This window comes from Bombus vosnesenskii, unplaced genomic scaffold (assembly GCF_011952255.1).
Source record: "Bombus vosnesenskii isolate JDL3184/JDL3185 unplaced genomic scaffold, Bvos_JDL3184-5_v1.1 scf7180000013361, whole genome shotgun sequence".
Classification (NCBI taxonomy): Eukaryota; Metazoa; Arthropoda; class Insecta; order Hymenoptera; family Apidae; genus Bombus; species Bombus vosnesenskii.
Window position 1 is genome coordinate 293,657 of NW_022882994.1, and position 20,745 is coordinate 314,401.

Sequence of the window (20,745 nt, forward strand, 5' to 3'; positions counted from 1 at the left end):
CAAAAAAGGGAAACGGAGCAGAAGTCACGCATGTAGAGATCACGATCTAGGCATGCCCGACATATCAAACTTCGCCTTCTTCCAAGAAGAGGGAAACGCTTCTAGGGATCTACACGCGGGATTTTAACATTATAAACATAGTTCAGAAACACGGCATTAAGATCAACGTCCTATGGAACGTTATGAAAAAGATTCGCATCAAAATCAAGATCCTGGAAAGCGACACGTGCCCGACATACCGAATTCCCCCAAAGTTTCTCAAAAGTTCATATACTTTACAAAAGTCGGTCTCTCGTGAACCACTGCAACCTTCTGAAACAGAAGGCAGTCTAACAATGGGAAAAAATATCCATTGCAGTTATATAAAATTTCTTTCCAACTCCCGTGAATCCATAACTCTTCGTCCGATAAGAAGAATCTCATAGAACTACAAGACAATTCGATAGAGAGCAAAGTCTGTTCCAATGACAGACCAATAGTAGATAGAAGTTACAGAAGTCTTCCGAAAAACAGAATTTCTCTTCATCTTGCACAAACCAATACAGTCCAAATCAGATAAAGAAATACAAGAAGAGTCGAACCATACGCAAAACCAGACGCAATTACCGATAAAATAACTATATACGCTCGAAGAAAGCAGAGCAATCTGCTTTACAAGCAAGATGAAGATCTCCAAACGTTCTACCGCCGCGTGTCCACCATACCAAGCTCACCCAAACTGAGAACTCTTCCGGGAACCGAACAATTCACGTAGGAGAAAGGGCGTGCGCGCGAAGGGAAGCTGGGCGAGGCGCGATGCGATGAAAGAAGTGGCAGAAGCCAGGCCTCGTCCACGTTGGTCGCATTTAAATTCGCCGACGCGGTTGAACGTCGAAGAACTCGCGTACATATGCGGACCACATACACGGGTGGCGCGTGCTGCGCGCACAGGTGACGTGCATGCGTGCGTGCGTGCTTGCCAAGGTAAAAAGCCCCGCGTGCGTCTTCGTTCGTTTTGCTTGCGTCACGTTGGAAAAAGCGGAGGTAAAAAAAAGAAAAGATAGGAGGAAAAGAAGAAAGAAGGTGGAACCGGCTGGTCCTGACAATAATAATCAAAACGAATGACCCGAGCAGACGGTAGAGCGCCACGCAGTAGCGAGACCTGTCTTTCGAGTTCGACCGCTGCAGGTCTCGAACCAAGCACGCTCCCTTCTGATACGCCCGATTTCCGGTTTCAGGAACGACGATTCCGGTTCCGAACCGGGTCCTGCATGGTACCGCAAGTTCGTTCGGGATACAAACACGCGTGCACGCTACCGTCCGACCCTTTCAGACTGACCTGCTCATTCTACGACTGTTAGGAGTAGACACGCCTTACTAGTTAGATGAAATTTGTTGGGATTCTTTTGGATTTTCGACGTCGATGAGGGAGTTGACTTTGTAACTGGTTACAAGTGATTGTTTGGAAAGCGTGATTTTTTGAAGAACCAAATGTAGCCAATAATTGGACATCTATATTATCTATTCTATAGAAAGTGGTTTCAGGAGTAATCTGCTCGAGAGAGAAGAACGTTGATGTAAAGACCTAAGATCTGTTTAAATAGGATTGGTTACTGTTTTACAGGATTTAGGAACTTTTGCAGGCTCCGATAGGTTTCGTCGAAACTTTTTGGATTTTGGGCGTTGACGAGGTGCTTTGTAATTAATTAATAGAAATTGACTGCAGAATTTCTCAACGCTTAAATACGGTTATTAATTGGATGTCCATATTATCTATACTATAGAGAGTGGTTTCAGAAATAGTTTGATCGAGAGAAAAGAACGTTGACGTGAAGATTCGTGGATTACTTTAAATAGGATTGATTAATTTATGGATCCTTATAGACTCTGCTACTTTGATTTTGTGCGTTCATTTAGGAAAATTTAAATACGTGGTTGATTAAAAGAGATTGTTTAGAAAAAGTGTAACTCTTGAAGAATCGATATATTATACAATATATTATAATAGAGAGTAGTCTCAGGAGCAGCCTATAGAAGATTTGTGAACTGGTTCAAACAGAAGTCGTGAATTTGAAGATAAAATTTTGCTAGCTTGATTGTTGGAAGAGCATAGAAACATACATATTCGATCGATCATGAGAATATTCCTTTAGATAGCGACAAGAGGATTAAGATAGTGGTTGATTACGAATAATTACTTATGTGGATTGAATGTATGTATGTAGTTGAATGAAAATTCTAGAATCTTGAAAGTTTTCACTCCGTTTTCCCGGAACCGCGTGCTTAATACCGTATCACTCGTTCGAATGACGAGCATATACACTCTAGTACACGCGTATACGCGTCTGTGAGCAGACGGTGACCCTCCAGCGACCTGGCGACCTCGAAGCTCGCATGGTACGTCTGTCTTGTCGTCGATAATGCTGCACCGTAAGCGCATAATTGCCTCTTTTGCGCGTACGAACGCAAACGGTACGCAAGTTGCGTGGCGACGCGGCAAAAACGGCGCGGTCGTGTAACGTTACGTGGAATAATTTGCTCGTCCGTGTACGGGGAAACAGCCGCGAATTCATGAATTCGTGGAAACCGGCTTGAGAATTACCGCATAGGAGGTGATTAAACTGTGCCACGGCGTCGATTTCTTCTCTTCTCGATTCCTCGCCGTGATTTGCGACTCTTTCGTGACAAAACTATACCACGATCTTACGTCATGTTTTAACACTTTCGTGGACAACAATTTTGGCAGGTATTTTGAAACATACCAGCTTGTCAGAAATCAAATCGAATAACTATGCTTTTCGTTGACATTTTAATTTCATTACATAAGTGCAGAATTAATGTTTATTTCTCGAGAAACGAATGGCTCACTTTCGCACATTCGTTTATCGCAAGAAGATGATCTGAATTTCAAAGTACTCAAAAAATAGAGTTTATAATATTATCGCCTTTTGGTACTTTTTAATTCATGAAATTAATTACTGTGACTTCCGAATGTCACGTTTAGTGAAATTTACATATTGTTTCGTTAAGATACGAAAGAGAATAGAGTTAAGAGACAAGTTAGAATAATAGAAGCTCACAGTAAGTATAGGTAGATAAAAAATATTGTAAAAAACAAAAAATTAGACATATCTGGGTTACGAAAAAAAGCTCGAGCGTGAGAATTTGTAAAACATTGCACAAGAAATGGAAGATATTGGTCGTCACGCGAATTCCTAACAGGAATTGACGCAACTGCAACGCAATTACTAGTTGCGTTATAACGGATCGTCTCGATCAGTCCTTGATTTCAGGCATCATAGGATTTTACGACTACGACGTTTTATAAATTATTGAAATGGAAAGGAGGAAATTGGCACGTTCTGACGTTAGATTCAATCGTAGCTAGCTTGCGAATCACCTCGGACTTTTACTACATACGAGCGTCGAGGTATCGACATTTTCCTTTTTCAAACCGAACAATCTTTGCCTCGAAATGCAGTTACTCTTGCGATTTCTACACTTGCTTCTATCTCATAATTTCTACGTTCAATTCTATTATGTAATTCCTATATCCGTTTTCGAATTTGTCAAAGCCTCATCGTCATAACTTCGCGGATTAAATGCTTCTTCTCTCCAACATTTAACGCCTTCGACAAAATTAAACATATATCTAGTGCTATATGCTAAAAAGTATCTTATACTCCACAAAAATCCACAAGCTTCCTCTGAAGCTGTCGAAAATATATATCGTATAATTAAAAAGTACGATGCTTGTAGCAAAATAAAGTTTCCTCAAAAATTCGTGAACCGCGGCCTTGTAATTCCTAAACGATACGTTAAAGTCGCACAATCCGGAAAATCCTACAACCCACCCTTAGCTGGCAAATTATAATAATATCATAAATTACGAAATACGTTAGCTGCAATACCCATCAACAAAAACTGTCCCAAAAATCCGACAGCATTGCCCGAGGCATCCAAGGATTAACACGTCAACGACTCATCCGAAAAGAAGCACGCGTGCCCCCGTCGATTCTCGCTCATGTCAAAGCATCACCCCGTAGTATATGCACCCAAAATATTCAAAAGAGAGCGGACTTAAACTGAGAGTATCGGTACGCGTAAGGTTCCCCGGGCGGATTCGCGATCTCCATGAATCTCAGCGATCCTACATCAGGGATTAGCATCGCATTACCACGGCGCGGCATTAAGAGTACGAGGCGTGGAACGAATGCGCGTCTCGACGCAACGACGAACAAGCTTGGATCCATTTCACGTAAGCCGAATTCATGAGGCTGTGCCGTCGTCGCCTCCGGTTATGAGACGAGCAACAGCTTTCCAGCGCGGAAAGGACAACAGAGAGCGCGCGGTACTCCTCTGGCTTTCACCAGCCGTTTTTCCATCGTCGTTCCAATCCGCACCTCTTCAGGCACAAGTGTGCCGAGGGCGACGACGTGTCGCGTCCCGTCATCCTTCTCTACTTTCCTATGCAACTCTTTCCTTCTCTCCTACCTCCGGTGTCACCCTTTTCCTCGCTTCCAGCGAACAACCTTTCTCTCTTATTCTGTTGTTCGCTCTTTCTCGCCTCGAGAGTAGACCAGACGATGCCAGAAAGGCGGTAGACAGAAAGCACGGCGTGTACAGAGGGGGAGAAGAGAGACGGAGAGAAAAGAGCAGAGAAGAGAGGGTTAGACGAGTGAGATCAGGTATCAAGTGTAAAAAAAGAGCCATTGTACGGGAGCATCTGACCGTAGGGTAGGTACCTCAGTGGCGATGTTCAGCGCGGTAGAAAAGAGAACGAGAGAGACACGCGGCCTGTCTTCGTTCGTTTAATAGAAAGAGATGGAATGAAGGAGGCCAGAGAGACCGGTGAACCTGGCGGAGATTGCCACGACACGTCGGGCAAGGACGAGAGCAGGGAAGGAAGAAAAGGGAAGAAAAGGGAAGGAAGGAAAAAAAAGAATGCGCGAGCAAAGTAAGAGAGAAAGAACATGCAAGTGCAAGAAAGAGAAAGAAAGGGAAGGAGGCTGTCGTATGCACCGAGAGCGTTGGCAGTTTATAAGGGTCCCCCGTATTGTGGATACGTATTATCATGCTAAATATAACATGTTAACTACTTCGCATAATGTCGGCCCGCGATCCTCTCGATTCTCTCTCCCCGTACGACCGTTCGGCGAATCGCGTTTCCGCGCCCAGAAAATTTTATTGCTGATGGTTCGGCAGATGCGACGCGACTCGCTACGATCCTCGTGCCGAAGGCGACGCGCTTCTCTTCCCGTTCCCAGAGCCCCCGGCTTCTGGAAACGAGAACCTCTTCTGGTACATACCAGGAAGAATCGCTGACATACGATTCGTTATTTATGTACAGTAGCTTTCTTATGCAAAATTCGGATGTCGAAGATTTATGATAATTAGACGTAGAAGCGAACTTGAATATTTTTATGGACCACGAAACGTGTTTAGCAGTTAGTAGAGGCGATGTTTATATCGGCAGATTGACTTCGCTAGAAGAAGCTTCGATAGCACTTCTTCATTGTTCCTAAGACTCGTTCAAATCAGTCGATTGTATTCGAGCAACATGAAATTTCTTCATCGGACGATTTGAATCTGTTCTCTACTTGATTCGAAATGTTCGTTTAAATTGCTGTTCTCTCAAATTGTTTAACCTGATTTTACTAGTTATTATTTGACTCCAAGTATTACGGTTTCTTCGAGTATCACTAAAGCTTGAGATACATTTTACAATATTACGTATGATGTACGTATAACACACGATTTACAATGTCAACTACAAACAATTATTTATAAAAGCAAATGCTTTTTGGATTTTAATGAAAAGCGAATCTTTCTCCTCGTTCCCAACGCCATTTCAAATATCCATTACTTGAAATCAGTAAACTCGACTTGTATATACACAAACTTCAATCTAAGTAACTTGTCGTGTAGAAACACGTGATTGTTCAAACAACATTGTTAGTTCTATAAAGCAATGAATCTACGCATAATCGATAGTCTATAGAAAGGAACGCGCCGACGCTTATCGTTTATATTTAGTAATGATTGGAAACTATCGATATTTATTCGTCTTTACCTGGTTTTTACTGAGAAAAGTCAACGTTGCGAAACAGCTGTGCCATAGCTGTTATTGATGAGACACATTACGCATTTATTCGCCGTGACGGACCTTGAAAATCTATGAATTAATTATACTTTATATACCCACGAGCGTCGCACGATGTCCGATGATATCGTCATTGAGACGCGGGAAATGACAAATGTACCGCAGTCATCGGCGCTGTCGATCCTACTTTAGCTTATCTTCGTCGTAGAACACGCTGCCGTACAATAAATCGCTCTGCTCGTTAGCTAATACCGTATTAACATTATTATAACTTCCCTCGGGGTATAAAGATTCAGCGCGAACGTTTCAAGTGCAATCGATTTAGTGGGAAAAAAAAGGAAAGAAATGATCGTCCAGCCCCCACCCCCTCCGGGGAAACCTGCCATTATCATATCAGTGAAACGTTAAAATCTATCTTTCCGAAGAAAAACGGAGAAAAAAAGAAATTCTCTGTAATCAAGCTATCGACGAGCACGTTTAATAAAATAGCGTCGTCTAGCATCGTTTGCATCGTAACAAAATTAAACCCTGTTTTAATATCGCTGACAACGAAAGCGATACGATCTTTTAAGTCGCCTCGTAATTAGATCTTTTTCTTGCGACATCTGCATAATCGATTCTGAACTTGTTGCTCGGAATTCTTCGGCAAATGTAACTTGATATAATGAAGAGTGGGCAGTTAAAGCTATAGCGAAACTATCTTTATAAATTGGAAAATAAACTCCAAGCTCCTTCTCTTAATTGGTTCTGTATCGATAATAAATTGCTCGGGACAATCAGAGGATGAAATATTATGGTTGCATTAATTCTTGTTTAATAGTAATTACGTGATTATATGTCGCAAGAGAAAAAAACGACAAGTCCATTTTTCTTGATTTTCCGATGTTTGCGTTAGCTGTTGAAAGGAAGGACGCTAAGCATGAAATTGCAACGAGAGAAAGTAGAGAAAATGCACATTTAATTACAAACAGTTCTCAATCTTCTTCTTAATAGGATTGAATTTTACAACTTACTTACACTTTTTCGTCAAGTTCGAAAATACTAACTAAGATTTAACGTGTTTTTCTCTTGCTATGTCCCACGTGTTTTTCTATAAGAGCCGATAAATCTCACAAAGCACTACAAGCAAAGTGCAAAGAACGAGGAAACATTTCGCTTGCGACCCGATTCGCCATGCGCACTTAGCGCATAGTCGATCGATCCCGAATTGATAATGTCGAGCTGTAAAGGGAACCGCAGTTAAAGGTCGATTCTCCACGGACTGTTGAAGGGGTGTGATGGGCCAGAAGCTGCTAGTGCAGGAGGCGCCTGGCTCCGGTTCCGGTTCGACGAATCGCATGGAAGGCGGCGAAGGCGCCGGAGGAGGGGAACTACACCACTTCCTCCATCAGTACAATCAGCCGTCCCACAGTCCTGGCCAGAGTCTACAGGGTGGCCTTCCGCTTCCGCTTAGCCCGCAGTCCCTCAGACATGACGGTTCCTCGAGCACCGGCATCGCCGGAGTCAAAAGGGAGCCCGAGGACTTGAGCTCGTCGAGAGGGGCGCAACAGTCCAGCAAAAGGCACAAACAGGCTCAGCCGGACAGTCCCACGCCACCGGGAATGTACCATCATCATCAACATCAACTACAGGTGAGACCATCGAGCAATTTGTAGCCATGATATTTTCTATAAAACTTTGCTGATTTTTCCTTTTGTTTCTTCTTGTCTTGTTTTGTCACATAATAGCATAGAAGCGTGAATTTTTCATAATATGGAGAAAATATGGAAAAACAATATCAAAGAAACAATTCATTTGCTACAATTTTACATTAAAGTACTTTGGTAAAGTATTTGGAAGCATTCAAAGATACAGTAAATCTGATTTCACGTATTTTTGGAGTTATTGCCTTTCTGCATAGTAAGTGCTTCATAAGAGAGATGGTTGATATTTGTGTTGTGATGATAATATTTAATATTAGGAAGACTAATGAACCTAAAATAAACACTTAATAAAAATTGACTTCAAAAGATCCAGAATCTCTCTATCTCTGTGTTTGGAGTAACAGCAAATTCTCAGATTGCTGTTTAGGTTCGTTTTTAAGGTGCAAAAAGATGTATTTAAGTGGGGGAAATAGAAAATCTAGTGCTGCCGTATTAAATTAAGGTGAAATCGTGAAAATTATTATACTACGAATATTTATGCAACTAAAGAAACAGAATACAATAAATTAGAGTCATTAAATTTGAAGAAAATATGAAAAAATCGTTCTTTCTTAGTATCGTTTCATAAAGATTTTTGTAAAATGTTCGAAGTTTCCTTGTTTGTTGAAATAAATCTCGTTTGTAAAAATTCAACAGTCACAGGAGAGTTAAATTTGCCATAAATTTTTTGCAAGATCACTGTAGCAGTAAAAATATATATAGCGATATGCTAGCAGGTAAAAGCTTTATAAGTTATTTGTCAAATAAAATATTATTTCCAATCTATATGATGGGGGAAATTTTTAAATAAGTACAGGCATTAAATTATAATATTAAAAGGCTTGATGTCAATGACGGCCAATCAACGAAAATATCATGTTGCCTTCATCAGTCTCTCCTAATTACATGCACAGGCCTGGCAACGAAACGAGTCTAAATCCCACAGAGATTATCGACAGTCAGCTGGAAAATGCGTGTTAATAACTTTCAGGATTCCAGTCCGCTCTTAGAAAACATGCTCCACACAGTACCTGTCCTAATAAACATACGCGACACTATCCAATCTGAACTCCATCAAATCCGACTTCGCTCCATTGCGATTAAAATACATGACGCACATTAAAAGCAATAAAGAAAAGACCCAACACTGCCTACCCTGATCTAGATATAAACGCAAGACACTAGCCTCGCTGATTCCGATACAAATAAGCGTCATTATCCCGATTCTGTTATAACAAACATACTTGACGCTATCTAATTCGATCTCGATAAAAATTCTGAATATTAGACCGCGCGATCGAGAGAAAAATACCCTATAGCATACTATATTCCTATGGAAATCCGGAATAACAATCTCGTCCAGTTTTAACTATTTTTAGCTAATAATAATAACTATTTAATAAATTAATAGTAACTAATTAAACATATTAACTAAATTGTTTTAAAAATTTTGCAATATTATTCAGTTTACGAACTATTTCAGGTATTCAATAAACGTGTTTGCGTTCGCGAACTTGACGATCGTTAAAAGATTTCAAACTCTGAGAGTTCAATTATGTCCTATGATTTTCAAGTTCTATGAAAAATGTCGTATCAGTCATTTTTACTCCGATAACCCTGAAATTCTCTGGAAAATTCCACACAAAACAATCACTCTTCTTTTCTGATAGTGCTAAAATTCTATGAAAAATTCTACGTTAATTACTCGTTACTGTTACGATTTTAATGTTAATAACGATTGCGTAAAATTTCAGGTGCAACAGTACGGCAGTCCCTACGACCCCTACAGCTCGTGCAGCCCACGATTGCAATCCACGGCGTACACGTCGACCTCGGCGACGGGCGCGGCAAACGCTGGGAACCCGAGCGGATTGCACCAGGAGGCCACGGCGGTCTACGTCACCGGCGACGCTCTACCACCATTGGCTTCGTCGAGCTCGTCCTCGTTGTCCACCACGACCGCTTCGTACACGAGGTACGAGGTTGTGCCAAGCTCTTACGCGACGACACACGCGATACGCTCATCCTCGAGCAGCAGCAAAGTCCTGACCGTTGATCTTCCCAGCCCCGACTCCGGCATCGGCGCGGACGCGGTCACGCCCAGGCAAGATCATCATCCGCCCACGGCGCTTCATCAGGTCAGTCCAAATTAAATGATTATTTGACACTCGAATTCGAAACTATCAGCACTTTAAAGACGGTACGTACACCGAGAAACGTTTAATGGAAAATAATCGCATTGCAGTGTGTAAGAATGAGACAGTTTTCGAGCAGTATATTAATAACGACGTAGATATATTAGGTCGCCCGGAAAGTTCTTTTCGCGTTCGCCTTATCTCGTTCTGCTTAAGTAAAGATACCACCAGATCACTCGTCAACCGTGAGATCACTAATTATCCTCTGTAGTGGCACATGAGTTAGAGAACAATTGAAATCATGTTGTTGTTTTGCCTCGGAGTATCAAGATCGTTAGGATACACGTAATGTAAGAATAAGTAAACTCCGGGCAAAACAATGTCGCCGCTACGTGCAACCGTCAAAAGAAGACGAATTCGAATTTTCCGACTCTCCCCCGACCAGTATAAATAAACGCAACCTAAAAGAGTCAGTTGTCGATCAGCCTGTTATCAACGAATTATCAGCGATCTAATTAACGAGTCATTAGCGATCTTATTTTACGACTTACACACTATCCACCACATCTCTGGTAAGGCAAGAGAACAGTTCTCGACGTTAGTAGAAAGTGTATTGAGTGTTAATTTGCGTGGAGAAAGATAGAAGATCAAAAGATGCATTTTTGTCACGTTATGTTTCACTGCTTTAAAAAAGACAGTACGCCTAAAAACACTACAAAGGAGATTTGTGACGTTTATGGTGATCGGTCTACAACTGTTTAAACAGTCTGGAATTGGTTTAGGAGCTTTAAAGCTGGAAATTTTAATCCGAAAGATGAAGATCGCAGCGAACGTCCATCCACCACTGATACTGACCTTACCAAGGCCTACCTCGATGAAAACCTAAGGTCTAGTGTTCGTGAGATAGTAGATACTTTAAACATTCCGCGAACAACGATTCATGACCATTTAATAAAGCTTGGGTACACTAATCGCTACGAAGTGTAGGTCTCCCATCAACTAACAGAGAGCAATTTCCTGAATCGAATCTCGACATGCGATTTGCTAATTCAACGCAACAATAGGGAGCCATTTTTAAAAAAGTTAATTACTGGGGATGAAAGTTGGATTCTCTAGGACAACACTGCGCACAAGCGATCTTGGTCGAGTCGAAATAAGTGTCCTCCAACGGTAGCAAGACCTAGACTTCACCCGAAGAAGGTGCTGCTTTCTATTTGATGGGACTGGAAGGGTATCCTCTACTACGAATTATTTCCAGAAGGGCAAACGATCAAATTGTTGATTTGTGATAATGGCTTCCTTAAGTTTTTCGAGTTGGGTGCAATATTTTTCACCCAACTCGAAAAATTTAAGGAAGTTATTATTACAAAACATCCTGCAGTGGTGAACAGACGTGGCGTTGTGTTCCATCACGATAACGCGAGGCCACACGTTTCTTTAGCGGTGCGAACGAAACTTCTAGAGTTTGATTGAGATGTTTTACCACATCCTCCATACTCTCCAGACCTTGCACCATCGGACTATTATTTGTTCCTCTCCCTAAAGAATTTTCTTTACAATAGAAAATTCAAATCAGTAAACGAAGTGAGAAACGGCCTTGAAGAATATTTTAAAAGTGAGCGAAGAGAATTTTGGAAAAATGGCATTATGAGGCTCCCTGAGAGATGGCAAAAGGTGGTAGAAAAGGATCATACATTATTTAAGAAAGGTACACTGAAGGAAATATATTTTATACTTACCTTCTATTTAACAAACGAAAAGAACTTTCCGGACAACCTAATAACAATCAAAAACTCTTTGATATAGCGAATAGAAGTATTTTTTACGATGTACGAAATTTTTGTATCGATATCTTAATTAGTTTGGAAGATACAATTTGAATAAAATTATCGTTCACAATAACAAGCGCTGCGTTTGTGAAAGAAATGATTTAATTTTAATTTCTAAGGTTTGGTAGAGTTAATTGAATTGAATCATTTACATTTGCATCTTCGTTTGGTTTAGATGAGTTTTCATATTTGGGAAAAAACTTGTTCAGTAGCTAAGCATTAGTTGTAACAATTACCTAGAAATTTTGTTTAATTTTTGGCGAGGTGAATTATGCAGAAGTTAGGTCTTCAGAGAAGAAAAATGTATAATAATTGAATCATGGTTACGAGATAAGAGTTGCAAGTGTTGAAATTCAATCTCTTTGTTCCGAGCGTAGGATATACACGATCTATGGACACAAAGGAGATCAATCTTACACCTCGAATCTTGATCTCGACGTTTCAATCTCGAGGAATGTTATCGCAATCTCCATTAAAATCTAATATATTGACCGATTAATTCCATCATAAAACAAGGTCGGTCAGTGTTCAAACGTTGTTTGAATACTAATTACTTCGAATAATTCAAATAGACTAGATTTATCCAAGGATCGTACTCTTGAATAACTGTAAACTTCAGCTGTAGATTCCAGCTTCAAAAACATTTCGTATATATCCAATTGATCGATCGCAAATCTCTATAGGATTAATTCATATTTGCAACAATTGTTAGATATAATTAATCCAACTAATTTTTGTAGTTCAGATAGCGAAAACTTCGTGAAAAAAATCACGCGAAATAGAAACTTCTTACGATCAAAACTTCTGACTGACAATAAGTTTTGGCAAAGTAGATTTAGAATTATGGTACTGGAGTTTGGCAATAAGTTACAATAATAACTTTCGGCAAAATAGATTCGAAGTGAAAGACAGAATATAACGATTCTATGCGAGGTAGCTCATTCTTGTTGACGTACTAGAGTTAACAGAAGCAAAGATATGTCTGCTACGAACACCTTTTCCTCTTCCTACCCTGCTTTCCTTTTCTATTTTCTTAACATCTCTTCTTTTCCAATTACTTCCGTCTTCCTCCTAGTTGTTAAATGGAAGGACAGCATTTGATTAGACAAGACTTAAACGTTTATCGCAATCCCATCATGCAGACATAAGCTCTTCCATGTTTGATAATTTTCTACGCACTCTCTGAAGCAGAACTACACGGCTTGGTAACGATACTGGTCGATTTGCATAATCAACAACGCATATCTATCAGGAATATCGTCACGTTTGTTTGTAATCAATGAGAATCGTGTAATAAGTGCCACGTTCCTCTCCCCCGCCACATTTCCATCTTATTTCATTCGACTGGAAATCGCTGTAGAAAAATCCATGCAACGTAAAATCAAATTGCTACGATTAGATTAATACGATTCCATATCGGAAATATTTGCTTCGATACAAGTTACAATTTAGTCCAAGCGTAGAAAGTTCGAAACGGAATTTTAATGCTGATTATCGATAGAAATTATCGATAGTGAAGTACACTTCTTACCGATAAAATTATAATATACAGGGTGGTTGATAATTGGTGGTACAAGCGGAAAGGTGGTGGTAAAAAATATAGAATAAAAATTTTTTTTTATTTTCTTTTTTAAATTTTTCCATCGAGACAACGATCTACAGTGGGATTCGTTATAACGTACCGCACACGTACCGAGCGAAAATTCAAAGTCGATTTTCTCGAAAACAAAGCCTCAAACGAAAAATTTTTATTCTATATTTTCGACTTCTTTTTTCGCGTAGAATCATCCCCTTTCCGCTTGTACCACCAGTTACCAACCACCCTGTATATATCGGCATACCATACATAATTTAAAATCGATAATAAATATTGATTTTACGTTTTGAGGACATCTACAAGCTCTTTAATAATTTTAATATCACGCTGATATCACAGACATTTATACCAAGCCGTTCACTATAAAGTCATTGGCCAGATTTCTATCAGATTCATATCGTATTCGATATTCAATTTTCTCCGATTAAAATTACATTACGAATCCAACATCAGCCAAACAAAAAGTACGACACTCTAAAATCTTCCTTCTATCCGGCCACAAAATAAAAGATTTCAAAAGCTGCATTCTTAAAAACGGAAACCACAAAGTAACTGTGAATTCGTCAGTTGTAGATCTGTCACGAACGCACAATTACAACAAGAAACCGTTCGCCATAGCGCTGCGAAAAAATCGCAAGTTCCCTTAGGAAGATTCGCGTGTGAAGGAAAACCGCGCGGAAACAACGAATCGAGCCGCGTCGAATCGTCCGTATCGTAGGCAAATTGTCAGGCCCTCGGGGTCTCGACGCATAATTTTCGCCGCCGTCGAAGCCGCGCCGGCCCGCTCGCCGTGACCATAAGCGATTCATCACTCCCACGTACTCTCGGTTGTCACGCGTAATCGGCCGCTTCCGGAAACATTAATCGTTCGACGGGGCAACGGGCAGCTTATCCGCGCGAGTAAGTCATTAGCATTGCGGTTGACATTACGAATTAGAAAGCACACGCGTTCCGTTCTGCTCTGCTTGCACGCGGCTGGAAATAAAAGCGAATCGTTTCGTCCGGTTTATCTCTCGCCAAGTTCCTAATTAAAATATTCATATGTATTTCGTACCGTGTTACGCGCTCCTTAGAATCCTATATTTTTCTCTCTTCTTTACGTTTCTTTGTCTCTTTCCGATATGCAATATGTGAAGGATATATCGCAATGTACAAAGAATTCTCATGAAACTATGTAAGACTATTCTATAGAATTTTTAATCCTCGTACGCTTTTCCTTCTTTTTTTTAGCGCATCCTCTCGTTCCTCTTTTCATTTCGATTTTAGATAGCTGTTTTAGTCTTGCGTCAGGAATAACGTAATTTCGGATAAACTCGACGAGAATCAATGATTTCCGCGATAGAGCCGAATGAGCCAGCTAGCAAAGCGAAGAGAACACGTTGCATTAGACACAGCAAGCTGAGAGGCTTGTAATTACGGATTAAATCTCCGACGGTTTTCGCTTGCACGCGACGTTCCAACGTGTCTACATGTGTACCGTGTAATATTCGTTACGGGCTGCGGAGATACCGAACCAACGCGTCCAATAAAACAAAAGACCATCGGTAACCGGACAGATGTGCAATTTCACGAATACAAAATTCTTTTCATTTCTTCTTTCTTTTTTTTAAGTTGAAATCGATCTCGGTATGATAGCCTTTGTCGAAACGTCAACACTAAGACCATTATCGAGGTAACGAATTTTAGATCCTTTTGTTTGTGCAATTAGTAATAAAAAGAATACTTTTTCGATAGAATTCATAGAAATTTGTCTTTGTCTTTTCCCTTTTTCGATGTAATAAAAGTCTTTGGTCTGGAGAAGAACGTAAATTTGGTAAAATTTGCAAGCTTTTTGTGCTTCTTTGGATTACCCATTTACGTAAAACATATATTAAAACCACCTGATTCGATCGTTTTATTGGCATAATTTGAGTAGCGTGCAATCGCCAATGGAGTGGAACAGATTGACTCTGGCAAAGATTAAAAGAATATGCTACGATCGAAGCATAATATAACGTTCTTAAATCGTCCACGATTAAAAAAAGAGCAGCTTTCAGTGACAATCTATTCTTCGTAATCGAAAGTTCTCGTTTTAATATATCGAGCAGAACGAAAAAAAAGGGGATAATCGAAGGTGCCATAATTTTGAACCTGTTTCGCCATTCGAGAATAAATGAACGACTAAAAATACTTATTAAATCGATGGGGAAGGGAAAAAACGAAAAAATCAATCTCATGACAGGCTCTTACGCACGTGGAAAAATCACTGTCACTAAACCGATCATTAAGAGTATTTATTAGACGAACGATCAGAATCTATACGACAATTTAGCCATTTTCCTGCGTTTCGTAATTTCGTATTATAAGCAGGTGCTTGGAATTTAAACACGATCGTTCACAGAATCTTTCGACTTTTTCGTTCAGGCGATCTTAGAGAATTTCACCCATTGCATTCGTACCGATTTTGTTCAAGAATCTAGCGTCCATTTAACCCTTTGCACTCTCAATTTTATTTCAATTTTGTTACCAGCAGCTCCCAACGCTTTTAAGTGTTTTATTTGAAATTTACTTGAACTAAAAAATAAGACAATTTAAATAAATAAAGGAAGAAACAAATTCACTTAAATACCGGTTTTATTCACACTATTGTTGTATTTTGTACCTTTTAAGTGTATGATATATCTTGATACAATTTCCAGAATGCAACCCTGGTTTTCTTTCGCACGTTTCACAAAAAAAGGTAAGACTGAAAGAATATCGAGTGGGACTCGACAAAGGAGATCCTGAGATAAAAACTGATGTCGTGTCACAATCGACATAGGAGTGCAAAGGGTTAAGACGTTCATTGAACAACAGAAATCCTAAACCACCACGATTTGGTCACCGAATCGTGACAAGGAATAGGACAAAAGATGAAAAAGAGTCGTTGCTCGATAATAAAGCATATATTGGCTGATCAGACAAATCGGGAAAAAAGTTAATTACGTTGTTTGTCCACGGTAAGCGCAATATTCATAATTACACGGCAAATGTTTATGCAAATTCACATTTCTATGAACGTAATTAGAGATATTGAACCTAAATTACATATTTATTTCAAATAGTGTAATACGTATATTTCACTTGGGATATGTTACATATTCTTTCATATTATATATTGTTCCATGTAACCTCGACATTTTTGTGCCTTTTTCCCATACCTAAACGTAGAAGCATCATCAATCTACAATAACATAACAAGTTAGAATTCATCGTGTCATGATCGCGCAGAATCAAACATCTATATCGCAGAACTATTGTAGGCAAAAACACGTGGCGACGTGTACGTTACACACGCTCCAACATCGTATGTAGAAGATCAATTATCAGTGAATACTAAGCAATTATGCAAAGAGTGAGAGACGATCAATAACAGACCGCTAATAAAACTCCGCCTTGGAACGCAATTCAACGAATCGATCGAGCGAAAAAAACACATAAAAAAATTAGATCGTCGGACGATATTTAAGATAATCGATCGCGTTGGCCGCGTACACAAACGCCTCCAAAGCGGATCGATCGTACGATCGTATAATTCGTTTTTCATCGTTTGCTCTGCTATCTGGTTCGTTCGTGGATCTGCTATAAATTCAATTAAACCGGGAACCATTCGAGTAGCACACGCTTCCCGGCGTAATTAGTCGAGAAATCGTGGAACGAATGAAATAAGGATGGAAACGCGGGGATGTTATTATTTCTAATTATGGATGGCGGTTAACCACGTTATTGATTCAACAGGATAACGTGCAAGGTAGACGGGGGTTGTCCTGGTCGGCGAAAAACCGCGGCAGACGCGATCTCGTTGCTTCTCGGTTCTGTTGGCTTCTCGTCGGTTCTCCCGGCTCGATGGATGGCTTCCGCGATGCCGTTCATCAGGTCGAGTAACGAGCTGCGGTAACCGCGTTACGTTCCTACCCAATGTTCGTCGAGAATTCTCGCATGAAGACGTACGAGGGAATAAACCATTCGGTTGGGCCGCTTATTAAGAAACCACCGGTGGGAGCGCGTGCGGCCAGTCCTGCTCAATTTTACGAGACCGCAATGGCCTATTCTACTCCTGGCCTTCGATCCTTTTCTTCCAGTGAAACCAAACGGCTGATTGTGAGAAGCATGTGTATGTGAAAACAGTTAGAATTGCCAACAGATTCTGAATAAGCTTTGTAGGTCACGTAATTAGAAAAATTGTCCAATTTTTTGCGAAAGTCGTTGATGTATGGTCAGGAGGAATATGGTCAAAATTGAAAGTAACAAATTAACTCGGTATACAGATAATCGTTAATTGGACAAAGTGCTGACGGGTTTCATCGGACGATTTTTGTAGATTAACTTATCGACAGGTTTGTAGAAATTGTTGAACTTTTGGAGAGATTTATTAATGTACACAGCAGAGGTCTACAATCAAGTTGAAAATGACAAATTAACTCAATATTGAAGTAAGCGTGGTAGCGTAGTTCGTTAAAGTTCATCAGAGAGTAGTCGTTACTGGGATGCTGCTAGTTATGCAACCAGCGTTTGACCCTATCAGTTAAGGGTTAATAATTGAGGAAACGAGCGTGAATGCTTGTCAGCGTTTCACGGCAGATTTCTGAGATGTATAATTTCTATTTAGAAACCGGCAATTATCGAATGCTGGCCATAAGGGAAATAGGAAATGTATGATCAGACTAGGTAAATTTGTTATCTAGTTAAACACAACCATGGGACTTTTGTTACTTCTTATTTGATTATATGTTAACGAATTACTCATGGAAAACGTGGGTTTTTTACGCAGTCCTCCTTCGATTACACGGAATTATGTCCTGGTGGAACGGCTGCTGGAACCGCTGTTGTCCTCGAAAGCGGCGCGGTAATACACCATCAACCATTGCAACTGCAGCTACAGCAAAGCCACGCACAAGCACAAGTGCAACGCGGTGCTTTGGTTTCCTCCGCGGCGACCAACCCGAACCCTAACCCGAATCCTCCGAGGTCGCGACCTTGGCACGATTTCGGCAGACAAAACGACGCGGACAAAATCCAGATACCAAAAATGTAAGTATTTCATATGGCATTTCTATTATTTAAAAATTATCTAAGACGTCTTTTACGTTCAAGCAAATTTTAAAAATTTTACTCGTACTATTTTTTACAATCCCAGAAGACTTGGAAGATATTACCATAAATGAATTCTATAAATTTTAGTCAATAGGAATTTGGTATAGGTAGCATTACGATGTAGCAAAATCTTCGATCATTTCTGAACAGAAAGTTTGCAGCTGTACAAATGATAACTCGAATAAAATCTTATAAAATCTTCCCTAATTCCCTATCTTACAAACAATCTTAAACTTTCCCCAAAAACCCTAAAACCTTTGACGTGTTCAAAAAAAACATCGTCATTCTCCGCCAATGAAAACATTAAAGAGTCTACCGACAGCGAAAATTTACAAAATCTCCCCTGTCTCATTTATTTCCCCAACAACATTTTGAAACATCGCCAAACCCTAAAACTCTTCACGCGTTCGAAAAGAATGCTATCATCCTCCGCTAATGAAAACAAGTAGAAAGAATCTCTTGACATTAGGAACAGACGAAGACGTTGGTTCGTAACCTACACAGAAGTTGTAATAAGCTTACCAAGTAGGCGTCGCGCGTCGGTGTGGAGAACAGGAGCAGAGGGGCTCGCAGGCCGTTCACCCGGGCCAGGCTCGGTTATCGGCTCGCACGCACCGCACTGTCCCGGTTGTTCTCCACCCGGTGACCAATGCAACGGAAAAAACGCGGCGAATACAAAACCGCGACGCGTGTCGTCGCGCAAGATAAAGATAATAGGTCGGCGGCAGAAAGTTCGATGGTTGCAAGCGCGATAGGCCGCCACCGTGGAAAAGCTTCGCTCGGATAAGGATAATCGTGCCTTTTATTTCACTTTTCGCGCAACTATATTTAGAGTGGCTAACCTAGGTTAATCGCGTCCTCGTCTCGAGAGAAACTGGTAGCTGGGCACATATTTGTCGCGTAATCGGTTTTAGAAAATAGCTTGGAAATTTTAGTCCTGAAAGATGAAGAAGATAATTCGCTTAAACTTATTGCATCATGAATTTTTTTTCAATGATATACGTATATATTTATATACATATATTTAGCTATTTTGCTTCAGCATATTCAGATATAACTTATGCCCAGTACTCTTCAATTTTGTAATTTGGCGATCAAAGCCGGAATTATAATTGAATTTGATCTTTAACTCTTTATTCGAGGGAGTACGAAATTTGTTTGCTTTTTAAAAATGCCAAGTGAAGATTTCAAGATACTGATCGTAATGAAAAACATGGCATTTCCTAGTTTACACGTGAATCGGTATAAAAGATTCGAAAACAATTAGATGCATGTTAGTTCCGTCGCGCTGACTGACGTCATTCGTGCGGGATACTTGCGACGAAAACCGCAAATATTCGGATTCGAGAAACGATTTCTTAAAATTAAGATTATATTAAAACCATATAACACTGTCAACGTCGTATAATTATAAACTCATTATCTCTCTGTTTGTCTAGGACCGATTAGAAAAAAAACATCACGTTGATTATAAGCGACGTTACCGTAATTATATCTTAATATATGAAGATTAGAGACTTCTTAAGAAAATAATCAGTAAAACCATTTGCACACGCGCTGTGGCCATGATCGAATTCTGATACATTTTTTACAAACGGTCGTTGATAAATCAATATGTTATTAGAACTGTCAATATATACCTACGTCAAATTATTCAAATCGATACAAAAACAATTTGTAATAATACGCCGGTCTGAACGCAGATTCTCCGCCTATGGGTTCAAGTATCACCTGGAGTCACCAATTAGCACGTCGCAGCGTCGCGAGGATGACAGAATCACATACATCAACAAGGGACAATTCTATGGAATCACGTTGGACTACGTTCCTGATCCGGACAAGCCAACTCTAAAGGCGGGGCAAACAGTTAAGGTAATGCTAAGCAACATTTAAAAGGAAATTTTGTATCTTTGATATTTACCATAAATCTGTCATCAATTACGTGAGTAATCATATTTACTGAATAATAGGATCATAATTATTCCTTATTTCCGGATCTACTTTAAAAACTTTAATTTTCAATCAGTTAATCGGTCACTTCAGAATGATGTAAGCTTAATCGGTAGAATAAAAATGTAATCAAAGCAGGCTGTAATTATGAGATAACGCGATGTTTTCGCTTAGCGATAAACGATAATGGTATAAAGGCAGCTATGTCATTAGGTGCAGATGGATTACATGTGCATGTAATGTTACCGAAGGTAAAAAGAAGATTACATATAATTAAAAAAAAAATTGAAATAAAAATTACGTGACGCTGTTAAAAACAAACATTGACTAACAAAAAGACACACGCGCCTTTGATTGC

General features: G+C 39.9%; 1 protein-coding gene across 4 annotated transcripts in view; it reads left to right on the forward strand.

The window, feature by feature from the left end:
• The window catches only part of LOC117237173 (protein grainyhead), a 161,760-nt gene that overhangs the window by 127,394 nt on the left and 13,621 nt on the right, over positions 1–20,745 (forward strand). For all 4 annotated transcript variants that reach the window (XM_033500891.1, XM_033500892.1, XM_033500894.1 and 1 more), the window contains exons 5-8: positions 7,353–7,713; positions 9,519–9,902; positions 18,115–18,374; positions 20,141–20,309. In XM_033500891.1, coding sequence (XP_033356782.1) covers positions 7,353–7,713; positions 9,519–9,902; positions 18,115–18,374; positions 20,141–20,309 — 1,174 coding nt within the window. The remainder of the gene's footprint in view (positions 1–7,352; positions 7,714–9,518; positions 9,903–18,114; positions 18,375–20,140; positions 20,310–20,745) is intronic.